The sequence below is a fragment of the Bombus impatiens genome, unplaced genomic scaffold (genome assembly GCF_000188095.3).
Source record: "Bombus impatiens unplaced genomic scaffold, BIMP_2.2 scf_0633, whole genome shotgun sequence".
In the NCBI taxonomy this organism is placed as follows: Eukaryota; Metazoa; Arthropoda; class Insecta; order Hymenoptera; family Apidae; genus Bombus; species Bombus impatiens.
The window spans coordinates 230,902-248,794 of NT_177052.1; the positions used below are offsets into that span (position 1 = coordinate 230,902).

The 17,893-nt window shown below is 37.0% G+C and overlaps 1 protein-coding gene across 3 annotated transcripts in view; it reads right to left on the reverse strand.

The window, feature by feature from the left end:
• Nucleotides 1-17,893, reverse strand: part of LOC100748420 (protein slit) — a 592,701-nt gene that overhangs the window by 36,773 nt on the left and 538,035 nt on the right. For all 3 annotated transcript variants that reach the window (XM_012389069.2, XM_012389067.2, XM_033322367.1), the window contains exons 2-3: nucleotides 3,034-3,105; nucleotides 1,069-1,212 (exon numbers count right to left, since the gene is read on the reverse strand). In XM_012389069.2, coding sequence (XP_012244492.1) covers nucleotides 1,069-1,212; nucleotides 3,034-3,105 — 216 coding nt within the window. The remainder of the gene's footprint in view (nucleotides 1-1,068; nucleotides 1,213-3,033; nucleotides 3,106-17,893) is intronic.

The following is a 17,893-nucleotide window of genomic DNA, read 5'->3' on the forward strand; positions in this document are numbered from 1 at the left end:
GAGGGGGGGGGGAGAGGAGGAAAGCGGCTTTCACAAACCGAACTCGCGTACTTCCGCGTGTATACACGAGCGCGTGGGTGGTATGTAGGCCATCGTCTGAAAAGTTTATGCGATAACCTCCGTGCTGCGCCCGACACTGACGAGGAATCGCCCGCGTGGACTTTCCGCGTGTACGGCTGCCACGCGTTTTAAACAAATTCGCGATATCAAAACACGCCTGTCAACGGTCGAACGAATTGTAAAACGCGGCCGTCGCACGGCACTGATATGATTTCGTTATGTAGGTAGCTGTTCGCTTTTCCTTGTTTAAAGAACGTCCCATTGAATGACGAGTAATATGGAAGCGTACGTTCTTTTTCCGGCTTGATATTTTTTCAACGAAGATTACTTGGGATTTTGAGTTTCGACCAAAGCGCTATGTATATTTGCAGCTTATGCATTTAAAAGCTATTTCCTTCTTTTTTTGTTTGTTTGTCATACGGTAGTCGTGGGATTTGGAGTTTTTGGGGTTGGAGGTTTTTATTCAGCCAGACAGATGCGCGCAAAAAAAATTTTTTTAACTTTTGAAGATGAATGAATTTTTATTCACAAAGATTATTTATTAGCTTGCGAAAAAGGCCACTTACTTGTCTCTTCGTGTATGAGTTTATGCACGGTAAAGTTACTTTTTAATTTACGTAAACGAGTCGCGGGATCTTTACCTTTTTGTTGGAAGTTTATTCACTGAGAGAGATCATCCATTGGGATTTATCTAATGCAAAATAATTTTGGGACATTTACAGAATTAAGTTTTTTTATCCTCTTTTCTCACAAAATCCATTACCAGCTTTTCTACTTAGTATTTTCAATACAACTGATGCGTTAAATCGATGGATGTAATACTCTCGAAAAATATTATTTCGTGTTACAAATATTCCCTTAAATGAACGCCATTTTTACGACAAATTTTGTCACAGAAAAACGAATGAATTATTTCAGCCTGTTTATCAATCAAGTACACTATTAATTCATGCAGAAATAATAATAAATAAGTGGAAGGATAATTTCATTTAATTCTACGGTACTCACAGGCGCTTTAAATTCATCATGTTGCTAAAGAGAAGATCGGGGATGTGACGTATTTGATTATTGTTCAGACGTAGCTTCTCGACACCGACTAAATCCTGGAAGGCACCTCTTTCTATGGTGTGAATTTGATTATTCGATAGGCAACTGCAAAAGACGCATTGAACACCGAATTTGTTATATCAGTTAACTAAAGATTTTGTTCGTAACTAAACTAAAGGTTTTGTTTTTAACTAAAGAGTTTGTCATTATAGTATATCGTTACAAAATCGCATCTTTTTTTCTCTCTAGTACAGGATTTTCATTCTTCTTCGTGTACGTATATGTACAAACGCATCCTTAGAATTCAGCGAAAAATGGATTGTTGAGAAACGGATGTTTCATATATTATAAGATAATATCGTGCATGTGATGCGCGTGCAAACGTCTTAACTATTTCTGCATTATGAACACGAACAAATCTGTCGACCCAGTTAGCGTTAATTACTTTCGTTTCACGCCGATCTCATCTTGAAATTTCGTTCTTCGCGTTTCGAAACGTGCAAGAAACTTTACGCCCTTCGGAGGAAAGTCACGGAGCTGAAAACAGTCGAGAAAAGAATACAATCTCTATGCATAGAGCGAGTTTCACACAGAATTCGAGCAACTTTGCCTTCTTGTTGCAACAATGGCGTCCACGCGGACGACGTTTGCGACAAATTTACCGGAATTTCGCCAACTTTTCGCTCCCCTAAGAGTCGCTTCAACGGGCTTCAGCTCGTGGCTCTATTCAATTCTATTTGCAGCACACGACCAAAGCTATCCGTCCCTTGCCTTTTGTTAGTGACGGGATCAAGCGCATTGTAACCAGGTTCGAAGGTATAACATTGAAAATTTTCTTCAAAACTACGAGAAAAAGAGAACATTGTAGGAAGATGCGAATTTAGACTAGACACGGCGAGAAACAAAAATATTCGTACAATTGGGATGTACAAACAGTAAGAGTGATATTTTTTATATTGTACTACTGTATGTGTATTATACAAATACATATGCAGATATAAATGTTCCCTTGTATATTGAGTAATTAAATGGCAAACTTGTATGCATCTTTGAAAAATTTTCTTGCTAAATATTATAACGAGTTACACTTTGGATAATTTAGATACTTTTTTGTATTACATACATTCTGTGCATTTGGCAAAACAATGTTCTGTTTGGGCTTCGTTGCTTTCATAAATATACAGGGTGGTTGGTAACTGATGGTACAAGCGGAAAGGGGGTGATTCTACGCGGAAAAAGAAGTCGAAAATATAGAATAAAAATTTTTCGTTTGAGGCTTTGTTTTCGAGAAAATTGACTTTGAATTTTCGCTCGGTACGCGTGCGGTACGTTATAACGGATCTCACTGTAGATCGTTGTCTCGATGGAAAAATTAAAGAAAAAAAAAATAAAAAAAAGAATTTTTATTCTATATTTTCGACTTCTTTTTTCGCATAGAATCACCCCCTTTCCGCCTGTACCACCAGTTACCAACCACCCTGTATAATTACATAAATATTCAAAGTCTACTAATAATATAAAAGAACATCGCTCTTTTTCTTCTACATTCCAACTGTATGAAGATTGTCGTCTTGTACTGTAAGTGGAATTAATTTTTTATAAACACTTTGAGAAACGTAACAAAGCCGAAAGACTAATTGCTAAATTGTAAGAAGACAAGTATAACAATTTTCTACACTTTCTAATAATTGATCATTTTCTATATTTTTCGAGAATTCATACTTCTCTAAACGTTCTTAGAGTTAATAATTTTCCATATCAAACTAGTTCAAACAATTTCCAACCAATTCCCTGAAGAATGTACTTCTCTTCGTTGTATCACTTTCCTACCAAAACAACGATACTCGAACTTGATCCCATCGCTATCTAGCGTCGCAATTCAACTAGTATACGACGCGCTTCGTTATTTAACGAACAGATACTCACAGAACGTGAAGCGTGGCCATGTCCTCAAAGTCCGTCTTGAATATCACCGAGATATTGTTCCCTTGGAGGTCCCTGGAACACAGAGTAACGCAGCGTTGAATTAATCTCGCAGTGACACAGTGGAACGAGTCAATAATACGTCCGTCGTTTGGTCGCCGGGCAAAAATTTCATTTTCCTTCCTTTCAAAAAATCTCATAAAAATCTCGCTATCTCGAGATACGCACGTTGTTCCTCCTTTTACACGAGAACAAGAGATGAGAGAACCACTCGACAGTGGTGCTTAACTAATTCCATTTCAACTTTCACCCTCTACTTTGTATCGTTCGTAAGCAACCCCTCAGCCCTCTGAAACCTCCCTCCTGTGTTCATCGTATTTATTTGTCGCGAATAAGTATTTCTGTTTCCCTGGTTGGTGCAAATATTTGTCTCGTCGCGAAAGGGAGCGCCAGTACAAAGAGCAAACTTCGGAGAAATTTTATCGCCAGCCCTTTTTCCCTCGTTTTAAAACGTTGTCGTTTACGCGCCGCTCAAAGCAACCTCCCGCTACGACGAGACCACCCTGCTGATCGTGAAAACCGGCCTACTGGACCGTAAATCCTGATTTTGTTCGATACTTTGTCACGTTATTTTTGCCTTGATTTACATTGCGCAATATGACGTGAATGTAACAATTAAACTACGGATTTTTATGTATTTACGACAAATTTAATTCTGCTACGATCCTCGAATTTTTATATGTCGATCTTGCTTTTGTTTCAGCTATTGGAATATATGTGATTTTGTGAGCTACACCGGATCAGCCGCGCAGTAGTGATATACATATATGTGTGTGAGTATATGTACGTGCGCAGCGTCTCATAGAACAAAAGAATGTCACTGATCCGTGCGCATGGTAAAAGTGAGACTAAATGAGTACTGAAACACGTGTAATGAGTATCTATGAACATCTCGTAAATCGCATATTGAATAAATACAAAACTATTTTATTATCATCTCTACATGTGATGAAAGTGTTCCTACATATTTATTTCGGCGATTACGATCCATAATTCTCAACATCAGCAAAGAAAACGGATCTGTAACTTTTGAAGATGTTAACACTTTGACTGCCACGTTGGTCATACATGGCTGGTCACGGTTTCTCGTGTGACATCACGGTGGTCATTGGTGACCGAAGCGCTTGAACTTCTTACAATTGTAAAAATAGAATGAAAATTGACAGTTAGGACATTTTGAATATAACCGATAAGTAGAAGATACTTTGAAATAAAAAGTGGCCCATTGAACAATTAAACATTTTTATTAGAACATCAATAAAGAAAAAATGAGAAGAAATCTTGCATTTAACGGTGCACTGTATTAAAACACTGTGGCATCCTGAGCGAAACATGCAATTTCGGTGTGGTAGTCGAAGTGTTAAGATCAAAACGAGAAACAATGGTGAACGACAAGAACATTTCTCTACATTTTCCCAAAATTAAAATGTTTCTCGACGTTCCAGAGATTCGATTGGTTCAAATGTCTCTTTATTTTACTTTAACTTACTTATTGCTAATAAATTTCCCAATATTTCTAAACGCTCGCACAAACCAGTCGAGCCAAATATCATTCGTTCGAACGGTGTGGTAAACAGAAAGCGTGAATTTGCTTTTCTCGCGAAAGGAGAGCAGAGACCAAGAGGGTTAACCGTCAAACACAGCCGTCTGCTCTCCCTTGCTGGCAAATTATTAAGACCTTATTAAATTGGTTCCTTTTCCCGTGGAAATTTTTTACCTGACAAAAAACGCCAGACATAGGAACGAGTAACGAGTCAGGCCTACTCAACGACCTCCTCTATTTCTTCATCCTCTTTCTTTTTCTTATTCTTTCTTTTTCTCTCTTCCTGATTCCGTGGTCTTCTTGTTGAAACGTTGACGACAACGACACGGTGGAACGCAAATTATTTCCTCGTTTTCGTAGCCAGACACGCCGGTTCAACGACGAAACGAGAAGCGAAGGACTGTTTTTAGCGGCTCTTTTAAGTCTTGCGTGAGATTTTAATTTCAACCGTGGCGGCCATGGCCTTTTTTCGGATCCGACCGGTTGCTTTCCTTCTCGTCGTTTTTCCATTCTCGCCTGCCTGGATATTGTCGTCGCGCCGCCCCGGAATAATTGCCGTGAGAGACCCGCGCACAGGTGAATGTCGAGCCAAAGCAGCGGAACGCGCTGCGAGAACCAGTCGTTTGATATATTTCCGGTTCGATTTCAACCATCGAAAGGCTCCGGAGAGAGGATAATTGTAAACCATTGACTCACCGCGGTATCCTTTTGTCGTCTTTAATTCGCTTGAAACACACAATTGGAATTTAATCAACTTCCTAATGTCGCGCAGAGATACTGTAGGATTTTTTTTATTTATTTAGAATAGATTAAACAGGAAACGATGGTTATTTAATGTGAATTAAATACAGTAATGTGCTATAACTAAGACAACCGAGTAGTTATGAAGCGTATGTGTTGTCCGTGATAATTGTAGCGCTGGGTGTAGATGTCGCTGATGGGGTACTGCTATTTTTCTTCCAATTTTAGATGCGTGGAAGAAAAATCGGACTTCGGTCGCCGGGATACGAACCCGGGTCCCGAACGCTCGTAACCTAAGGCGCTAACCACTGCCGTCGTCCGATACTAGTTAGTGTCGAGTGGTGGTATTTGCTGTTGAGTGCCGCCACAGTTAATTTGACTCTCTTTCACGCGGACCATCCTCGACAACGCTGACAGCACTCTCTCTGACGACGCTGACAACACTCTGATTTTTCAACTAACTACTGCCTGTTAATTCGTCTTTCTCCCTTCCTTTGTCTTTTCTCATAGCCCTACCACGTGCATGTTCCGCAACCGTCCGCGTTCATGGTCACTTTTTTCCGCGTAACTATTCGACTGAAACACCGACGACATATTGATGGGTTGTTCGGTCCATTGAAGTGTCCAAATCCTTTTGGCCTGTCGGGACTTAGGTTTTCTCGCAACATTGTTTATGGTTCACCCGATATTTCTTAGACAATTTGTCCACGATAGTACAATACTATAGAGTTTGATCTTCTTATGTATCAAAGTCAGAGTGCTGCACGATGTGTATAATACGTAAATGAGTTTATAATTTTATCACAGCTATTAAACTGATAAATTGTGTTTGATGTATCTGTTTAGAGAATCATATTTAAATTGAATGATATATTATGAAATATAAAATTCTTAATGACACTAAACTTGATAGAATTTAGAAACTAATATTTTTAAATAATATTAAATTCTAAAATTATAAATCTAGTATATATAATATAATATTAATGATAACACCATAACTATGATAAATCATAATAATGATTTAAAGTATTCTTTACTTTTAAATAATAAGTAATCCTCGAGTAATCCTCTGCTAAATTAATAATATAATTTGTCAATTTATAATTCTACTAATTCTTAAATTTACCTGGAACATAGCTTCTATAATACGTAAATTATAGCGCTTTCTTCGCATATAAAATAGATTTATCATCGTATTACACTGAAACGGAATAATATATGCAGGAAATATGAGGCAATGTATAATATACGTTGTTACAAGACGATGTTATTTCGTCTAATTACAAATTTCGATAGTAATCGCGATATTTCACGTGAAAATATAATTTCTCTGCACTGGAACGCGACAATTTACTGGTTGTTTTGAAAGCAGAAAGGTTGAGGATTGTTTGCAATGGATGATAAATCTGGACAAATCGGGTTGTATTTTTGGATTTCCATCACTCGTGTTAGTATCCGATTTATTACAGAGATCGTTCAACGTGTTTGTCCAATCGTAATTCGAGCGAAATCGATAAACTTGTAAGCTGTCGGGGTATTTGGGTTACAAGGGAAAACAAGCTTTTTCAAATCGATGATTTAAACCGATGGAAATTTAAGATTCTTAACATAGAATTACGAAGCAAATAATAAACCGAAACGATAAACAAACGACAATGGAAGATAAAAATACAAGTAATTAATAAAACACGTAGAAACATTGATTGTAGGAAGAGATGGCAATTATTTCTCAAACTATCGGTTGTAGAATGATAAGTAGAACTCGCGTAATTATAGATTCAATCCTTCCAATTCTTAAATCTTTAAATTTCTAATTTCAAATTCTTAATTTTATAAAATTCCACATTTTCGAGCTTTGTACCCTGAAAGATTTAAACTTTCCAAATTTTACTTCCTATTATTATATATTTACTTATTTCCACAGTTATTCCTGAAGATACTTACGATATACAATTATACGTTTTAAAAATGATGATAATTCATTACGGAAAATAATTCGCTGCATCTCTTCCGTAATTATTTTACATAAAATAACAGTAAATTAATAACAAACAGGTGTTACGTTTAGAAAATCAAGCGCGTAGAAAAATAGAGAACACAAAGTCGAGTAATTAAGGCATAAGGATAAATAAAATTCCGACAGCGAGACTAAGAAGGAAAACACAGCGATAGCAATAAAGAGTGACTGACGTAAAAACAAGCGAGTGGAAACAAAGTGGATTTTGAGCGAAGATATCTTTTAATCGGGAGATCAAACCACGAATAGTTTGGTATAGCGTTCGTAACCATGGCATCTCGTTGACGATGGTCAGAAACAGTTTAGCGAAAGAGCAAAATAGAAAGGAAAAGACGGGAGAAGAAGAGAAATAGAGAAAGAGAGTATCGAACAGCATGTAGAGAGTAGAAAGAGAGAGAGAAAGAGAGAGAGAGAGAGAGAGAGAGAGAGAGACAGAAAGTATTTAAAATGCAACCCCGGAGCATTTCATCGATGGAGAAGAGTACGACAGCAGAGATAGGCGGCAATCCTCTTGATAATCGTTAAATGAAAAAAGCGTGTTGACGGTGGGTAAACAGCAGCGCGAAAAAATCTGTCGAAGCGGGATCGGTACGTGACATCGATAAACACTTGTTTTTCGCGTCCACCTACGCGTGTGACTTTTCGCTTGTGAAGAGAGCTCATACTAGTGAAAATCGGCCGTCGAAAAAGGGCAGCGCAAACTTTTCCCTGTTCACCGTTTTCCAATTTCGAACTACGGAAACGTTTGCTCCGAAAAAATTCCTGGTCGAGTATAGCTTTTCCCAGTGGTAAACATTTTTGACGGAATTTTGAATTTCAGTTTGAAAGTTTGTTACGGCTTCAGCTGGAACGTTGAAGTCCAGAAGAAAAAGCAAGCCTCGAAATAAATACATTTTTGCAGCAAAATTTATTGAAATTAAGAGTGTCGCTTCGAAGGAGTTTCTTCGAAAGTTTGTGCATAATTTTTAATTTTATTTATGCAGTAATTTCCTTTCTCTTTGCACTTTCTATCGGTGAAAATAATGTAAGATAAAAGAATTGTCACATTATCGAGATCTTCATAGTTGCTGCAGTGAAGTATAAAGAATTAATTATAAAAAGATATGACAGAAATTTCTAGTTAAAGGTAGTGACATGGTTAATAGACGAATGGCAAAGGGAATTATGGTAATGAATACGTGGTTATACAGAATGGTAGACACGGGGAAATTTTCTGACGAAGATTTCGTTCCACAAAATTGGAAAATACGTATATGTTTGCCAATGAAAGGCTTAAATTGTCCACACGATGGAGATTAATGAAACAATAGCTAGAAATCATTGATACATCATAGTATCAGCATGTATAGAGAAATATTTTTACGGATTTTAGAATTCTTTTATCGGCGGAAATATTAGGATGTTGGTTTTTAAAAATCTTTGCTTTATGTCTGGCGTATAAACGAATTAGAGTATAAATTTGTAACACGTTGTTTTAAATATAAAACAAGGATACTTACATTATATTACTTAATACTGATATTTTACATTTATTTAACTTAAAGAAATTCCAAAGACTTGCTTGTCACTTTTGGCATACTAAAGGTCAATATTTTGTCTTAGACAGTTTAAACTATTGAATTGTTTTTAACATCGTCGTTATGAAAAGAAAGTTCAGGAATATACTTAATATCTTTCTTACTAATCATCACTGTTAGTTCGTTTATTTAGATGCAATAATAGCTTTGTAAAGTTCGAAGAAATTGAAGTATTTATTTTACAACTCTATGATAAAGTATTTTCCTTTAAATCATGATAATTTTGTTATGTCTCTGACTCGTATCGTAAAACTGTGTTAAAAGCATACATTATCTTAATTTATTTTTTGTACTCGTATTTTGACAAAACTAATATAAATTATTTTATTTACCTATTACTTCACCATATGATTCTTAATGATTTAATTAGATTTTTAAATCTGGAATCTTCACAATAATAGAAACAATTCTACAATATTACTATTTTACAATAGAATTATTAAAAAATGAGCCAGATTTCGTACGATACTCGTGTAACAATTCTTCCTCAAAGTTAATTCCGAGAGAATACGTAATGATTTCGAAGTTTAACCCACTTATTATCTTAACTTTCTTGTTTCTTATGCAGCAGTTAATTGAATACCAAAGGTAACTTACGACTTTAACTTTCGGTTGAAATAAATGAGAGTAGCCAACGAGCTTTAAAAGCGACTTCCTTAAAACTTCTTTAAATAAAACGCTTATTAAATAGACTGTATAATTTTTCCAACATCAACTCTCTTAAATTACACGATCTATTTAAAAAGGGAGCGGAGAATCCCTTTTCCTCTGGTCAAAAATAAGATAAATAAATCGACCAGAATTATTCTACGTCTATTCATAAACATATTTCCTACCAGTTCACTTTTTGTTTTTGACTATTGTTTTAAATTATGTAAATAACATTAACTTAAGTATATATCCTTTAGTTTCTTCTAGTTTCTACTATCATTCATTCTTTATTATTTACTCTTTAAAAAATATTTTACCTCTCATCATAAAACAGGAGTTCTCCGCGAAAGCTAATATCTCATACAATTTTACAAACATTTTCTATAATTTCGCAAATTTTTCGCACCGTTTATCCATATTATTTTCTTCAGAAAAGACAATATCAGAAAAAATGTAGTTTTCAGAATCATCCCCTGCAGATCCATAACTTCTGCATTCCATCGTACCGGCATGATTTATATCGCCGAAGAATATTCTCTATCAAACATTCTCTATCGATTCTCTGTCGATATTTCATTCGCTAGGTAGACATATTACCGCTTTAGCAGCTAGCAATTCACCGTTGCCTTCTTCTTCGAAGCTTTTCAATCGACGCCACGTAGAGGAGGACAAAGTGGAGGGATGATAACATGGCGTCGTCGTGTTCTTCGCATTGGCTTCGTTAGCCATTGCTGCCAACCACGCTCGTTTTACCTCGTTCAGGGTTAATCGAATCGACGATAAAGTGGATTATGCAGCAAGACTCAGCTGCATCTGATTTGATAACGCGATCGATCGTCCCACGATCTGCAAACGACGTTCCTCGAATTATCCGTTCTGCGAAATGCGATCGTTCCATCTCAAGACGGAAAATGCGGTGTTTCGAGCAGCAAAAATAAACTGTAACTCACTTACATGAGTCATTTAACGATGACATGACTCACGATGATGATCGGTGAATCATGTTGATAAATTTATTAGATTAGTGAAAATAAAACAAATTTTATGAATTAACAAATTTTCACGAATGTGAATGAGTTAGGTAACATTGTCAGAAAAAAACATTCTACATTTACCTGTACTAATTGTTACTCCGCTATTATGATATAGCATTTGTTACTGAACTCTTTGATTTAAAGATTATATCAGTTTTATTATAGGATTAATCTATCTGTAATTAATTAACACACTTGTCGCATGACGCATACGAGCGTAAATTGTTTGTAATTTAATCCATGATTTTTGTAATTGATTTATGGATTTTTTACAGCTGTGATATTGTATGTACTAAAATATCTATATGCCTGAGAAAATATATATTTTATATTTAGTTGCATCATGAGTTGCTTTTTATTAATTCCCTTGATTAATAAACCAAGGAAAAATTTGCCCTTAAGAGATTAATCTTTTAAGAACGAATTGATATTTATGAACTGTGATATATCTCTTTCGTCTTAAATTTGATATCACAATCTTTATTCTAGATATTTGAAAAGTAGTTAAATGATGCTATAATATAAAATGTTATCAGATATAGAAAGTTAAAGTAGATTAATTGTATTAAAACGCTTGTAACATATTTCACTTCCGGGAATGTTCTGAAACGAATCAGGTTGAACTCATAATCTGCGAAATATTCGCCAAATTCATTTTCCAACAAATCTCCCGGGACAATGCTAATTTAATGTAACTACATTCTTCGTAATAGTGCAACGTTATCCGATGTTACTCTAAGTCTATTCATCCGTCTATTGAGTCTCTAATAACACCGTGTTCCGCATATTTCCCTTTAATATACTGTGAAAACTTTTTTAATTTTGTTACAGAAGTTGTAATGTAGACGAGTTGAAGCTCAGCATACTTTAGCAAGCCTATATTCGTCTTTCTCTGTCGTACGTATCTCCACCACTTTTCACCATCTCTGTCTCGCTTTTTCTACGCTCTTTAATGTCATTGAAAGCTTCCTTTAGTTTTCTTACTGCGTTTTTAATATCGCTACGTCAATGTTTTGCACAACGGTAAAGCAAGTTTTATGAGACGCTCTAAGACCAAGAAGTTACTATCTGTTCATGTATTTTTCACTTGACGTTTAATATCCTTTTATCTTCCCACGTAACTTCATTGACTTCTCTATGGTGTTTCGAACGAAATTATATTACATGGAAATGAAGAAATTCAGCGAAGTATCTCGTGGAGGAAGAATTATTAAGAATAAGAACAATACTTATCAGGCTGCTGCATATGAAAGGTCGTTTCTTTGAGATTCCAATAACAATTATTAAATATTGTCGTCTATCGACAATTATCAACCACATTAAAAAAGAACATATTTGCTACATATTTTGAATACCGAGAAAATTTATTAAGCTGTAACCTATATTTTATCAATTTTCTAAAGTTCTTCGTTCTTATTAAATATTTTTATATTTGTAGATTTAACATGGCATTACATTTTTATTTTATTTGTAGTTTACTATTTCTCTCTATTGTATTCAATATCTCGACATAAATTAAAAAGACAAGCTCCGATAGTTTCACAATTTTTCTTCCTTCGTTTTACAGCAATCCAACCATCTCGACATTTTCAGCGTATCGATTATCGAAAACGTGCTTCTCATTCCAGCTACCAGTTAAGGATAGCCGGAAACACCTTCTCGGAACTCATAGCGCTACTTCAACAGCTACTCGACTTCCATGAACAAAATGATACAATAATGCGTCGTTTACGACGCTGTAACAACCAAGCCTCTGTTTTCTTGCAAACTCAGAAATATCTCGATACGTACTTGAAACTCAAATTTCGAAGAATCTTTCATGCTCATGGTTCCGCCTAAGTCGCTGGTCGAAGAATATGCATAGATTCGCTATTCATTGTCGACGAGGTATAAGTATAGGACGTTTCAAAATTGAGATTAACAAGAACGAAGATATGATTAAAATCGATGAAATAAAAAGTGTACATACGAGATAAAGAATGATAAAGAATGATTAAATTATACCATCTCTTAATTTAACAATTAATCCTATTACGCTCTTTCGGTTGTTTTTCACACAATTATAATTTTCCAATGGTAAAAAATATCTTTGTAGCAAACGTACAGCTTGAAAAGAATATGAAAAGAATCTTCTGTGCATAACTCCTCGCTACGATTATCCACATGAAATACCTTCTTTACACTTTGCAACGCAAGTTATTGCAACATATCGTCATCTTAATCCACGGTGAAAGGTTTAAAACGTTACAAATACTGTTTGTTTGCTAAAATGAGATGAAGATCGAAAGATAAAAATCCAAAAACCTCATCAAGCTGAAAAATACACGTCCCTTCGTTCTCCTCTGCCGGTTGCTCCCTAATCGACCCATAATTCTGTAAGAGCCTCTATAGACAAACCGATATTGCATACTATACGACTTGGCAGGCGGGAACTCGTAGAAACGACGTCCGTTCCGTTTTACTCGACAGATTTGTGCTTCTCGGAACGCAAACGCGGTTGTCCACGGTGGTCTGCGTTCGTTGCGTTCAATTAAAAGCGGCGCCGCCATCTTGGCGATAATGGTAATCGGCCGCGTTATCGGTGGTCGAGATTCCTTCGGTTATTAAATCGGACCGTGATCCGGACTCCAATGGCTTCCAGCGATTCTGTCTCGATATAGAGGGACCTCCCGCCGCTTTATCGCGGTGTAATTAATTTCCGGGTGGAGCGGCTCGATTGCTCGCCGGCTGAAGTTAACGAAGAAGTTAAGGTGAGACGCTAATTGAAGCGGCTCCAGGAACTGCCAGTTGCGAACAGTGCTTGTTCCATCTTGGTTTATCACAGGTGTATTATACTGGGTGTCCTTGCGATCGTGGTACAATATGGTAGACAGTGATTCGTTATGAATAAGTAAATCGAGAATATAGGTAATGCGGGAAATAACGCACAAGTATGTGTCCAAACACACGCGATTTATATTTTTTTTTATTTCTGTCCGCGTATAACTGGGACAACTACCTGAGAATTTCACTTTGATAGAAAGTGCTATTATAAAATGCACCAAGTCTTCTATGAGTGGCTGTGTATCTTTCAAAACTCGAAGTCAAAATTCCGCAATGAAACCTAAGAAGGATTCGTTCCAGTGAAAACGGTCGTATAATAAAACGTACAAAACCTCTCCGTCTCACTGTACGGCTATATCTTGCAAAACGCTAGAAGCTTGAACACAAAGATCGAGAATTAAAAAAGGTCGAAATCAAGTGGATTACATGCAAGACACGTAACGATATCTCGTTCATTGTCACGTATGAAAACGTCGACGATAGGGATGAAAGAGGAAATAGCAGAACACTACGGGAAAAGAAGATGAAGGAGAAGAAGAAGGAGGAGTAGGTCGGACGAAATAACGGGAGCAAATTGGCTTCGCTACGGGTCGCTTATCGGCCGCGAATCTACGATTCGGAGCCCCCGGTATACCTTCTCGGTTGATTCAATTCGCCGGCTACAATGACGTCCGCCGGAAATCCAATCGTGTCCCGGAGGCACATTTTCATCGTCGACGCGTACTTTTGACAGGCGGCTCACGTGCTGCCGCCTAACGAAATTACTTTTCGCGTCGTCGGGACATCCGCTTAAATACGTTTCCATGGGTTTCCACGGCCGGAACCGGGCCTGGTAAATCTGCCAGGACAGTCTTCGAAGGAGGAAGTTGGAAGAGAAGGAGGAGTAGAAGCGGACGACGAGAAATACGGCCAAGACGAAGATAGAGGTTGAACGACTGCGACGACGTCCAGGAATAAGGTGTCGGTACGCGTCTATATTTGCATCGTCGTGGCTTAGAAATGGACCGCTGGCAGATGTAATCAAAGTTTGTAGACAACCACTCTTGAGACTTCTCTGCTGGCACCGAGAGAGACAAGTCCTACCGGATGTGCCTGTTTTTCACGATGCGTCGTGGCGATATTCGAATGCATCCTCTACGCGATATGTAGCGATATGAAATGATTGGCCTAGGAATATCGAATTTTGTCGATTGGCATTGTATGACTTAGGTATTTGTGGATTGGGATTATGTGGTGTTGATTTTGTTCGAGGTTTGGCAACGAGGTTTCCGGGCTGGTTTCGTAGGGTATGAATAATGCGAATTTCAACGTATTTGGGAGAGTTGGTTTTGTGTAAAGTTCAAAATGTGATTATACGTAGATTTGGTAAATTAATTAATGTTTAGTGCATTTGTGATATATATAAGCAGAGCTTCCATTACTTTGGATATTTTGTACACGTTTACACGACACGTGCATTTCATAGAATTTAGCGCGCTTAAATTTTCCATAAATGTATAGACGTTCGTAGTTGCAATTAATAAATTAAATTAATAATAGAATATTTATCAATTGCGCAATAAACTTCGAAAAATTAAAGGAACAAAGATCGGAAAAATTTCTTCTTCAAAGCTATGTATCTACATACGTTTACACTATATAATGCATCAAAATTATAATATTTTTTACGAAAGGATGAAATTATATTAAGTAATATTTTTCATGCATAATGATAATTTATATGTACATAACGTAACAACGTATTATGCGGAGATAAATGACGACATTTCAGCGTTCTAAACACTCCATACGAACTTTTAAACTTTTCTACATATATTTAACTCTTTCGAGCGAAAGAACCCGATAAGCCAGAAGACCATCGAAAGGAAACGACACGAAGAACGATGGAGGATCCTTTCGAGTCCAAATAGATCCAGGAAGCTGCCTTCCATTTGCCATGTACGTACATAGCTGCTCACGAAACACCGTCTACGTACGCGCGTCGAAATGCAAATGGAATCTCTTGATTGAGTTTAGCGGAGCGGCGTCGAACCATCGCAGCGTTTCATGGGGGTTGGTTCATGAGGGTTGAGTGGCACGAAGGGCGCTCGAGGAGAAGAAAAAGGGCTGGCTTCGGAGTCGATTTGACGTATCGACGGCTTTCCGCTTCGCTTGCTACTCACGAATAATCGTGACAGGAAGAACGGAAAGAATGCGAGGCGCGTCGTCCATTTTCACCCTGTATATAGACGCGTCTCGCGTTCCGTCGCAAATGGAGACAAATTTATACGCGTGAGGCGGCGGAAAAAACGAGCACTTTTGGTAAATTGAATCGATCGATTGTTTCTTGCTTTCTTTAACTTGGTCCCGACGACAGATTTCACGCGTGAATTATTTCGTTTCTAGCCCACTTCCGCTTCCGTTCCCCACGCACGTTCTCTATGCTGGTCAAGCGTCTTTTGTTCTTCGTTTTTTGATAAATAAAATATTCGCGCTCGTATCTAATCAGGAATACTGTTGTGCTTTTCTGATGGAAATTAAGTTGATAGTGAAATGAAAACTTTATTGAGATAATTGGAAATGTAAGATCATAGAATTTAATAAGCTGGACTTTCGTTCCAACTTATCAAGTTCTGTATGAGTAAGAGTGTACGTGAGAGGTACGTATGTTTGTTGTATAATATTTATTCATTCGATTTAGTTCTCAAATATTCTCGTTCGTTTAATTCTTCTAATGTTCCAATTCAAAGAACCCTCGATTCCTCGTTGAAAGTTACGAGCTACTTTCACATTGTTTAAATGAGCTGAAACAAAACGAAGTCGTTAGCTTAATCCAAGCCACGATCGCTCAAATCCATCGTCGCTGCACGGAAGTCAATGCCGATCGATTGGATAATTATAACAACCTTTAACGAACTAGCCAGATGTTCAGATCGTACGATGAGTGTTTAGTTTTCTAATCGTACGATCACACGCGTACTTAATCTCCCTGCAACTGGTCGTACGACTATTCAAATCTACTATCGCAAGACCGCTTAGATCTCTAAGTAAACGATAACACAATTATTTCGATCAGGAAGAAATCGATAGCGTAATTATTCAAACCTCTAATGGAGGTCAGCCACATTCACATCTCCAGAAGCGAAAGATTACATAACTGCTTGCAACTATGACGAGCTAACTATTACTTAACCGTTTCAATCTGGGAGTAACCGCCTGCTTGAATTGCTTAGATCCCGACGAAGCTGATTGTGCAGCTGTTTAGATCTCCAATCGATCTATCAAAGCAAATATTTGGATCGCCAACTAAACCGTTTCGCAATCGTCCAAGTAGCAATTAATCATTCGATGGCTTGTGATATAGAGTGATAGAATAGCTGCTTAGAATGCCGCAGTATGATAACAGCTAGAAGAGAAATTAATCTTTCCGAATTAAATTCTTCTTGTTGGATAGTGCACAGCGTTTCAATGGCGTATTAACGTGTCTGTTAAAATCGGCCGTTAATTAATCTTCTGTAGCTAAACATAATTTTTCATGCTCCACAGGTAATCTGGGTCGTTTATGGCAACACCTAAAATTTTTAATTGTTTCTGGCTTTTGAGAAATTTGGAAAAATTTTGTGACATTTATTAACAGCTGTACTGTGCTCCGCGGTCGTTAAATGTTTGAAACTTTTCATAGTATGTAAATATAAAAATTCGTAGGATGGAAATCTATGAATGAAACTTCGCTTAATTGGCGCTGTGTAGATCAAATCATCGACAGACATTACATTTTGTTTCATGTTTTTCATTTTTTTTTTAATATGTTCTTCCCATATAACGGGAATGGGATTATATGGGATTTTAAATGTGTTCTTTGTTTAATATTTTTAATATGTTTAATGTTTCTAACATGTTTAATATGTAAAAAATTAATATTTTTAATATGTATTAAAATGAGTTTTTTTAATATTCGAAGAAGTTTATTCTATTTCATAAATCTGCACATATTTGCACGCGTGCAAATAAAATCCAACGTCAAGACTTTCCAATCAACGATTCACAGCTATCAAGCAACGCAATCCTTCTTATCTCTCAAATCCACCTTTCTCAAGCAACTCCTGACACCCACAATCGTTCGATTCTCGATGCACTTCCACCTACCAGAAAATAATACATCGTATATACAGGAAGCAACTCTGTAAGACAGAAAGCACTAAGAATCGCAGCGAACCGAATCCGAGTTTCGCTCGGTAGGCACGGCTTAAAATTGATCCGCCCTCTTCAGCGTATCATAATATTCAGATTTTATTGCCACGACCATGTTATACGCGAAGTGTTTGCAATACCTTTCACCTGTCAGCCATTGGAACGAAGATGCAGCCAGGACAAGGATACCAACCGCGAGACGTAGAACCGTTACGAAACACTTCGTCTGAATTTATCGAGCTGG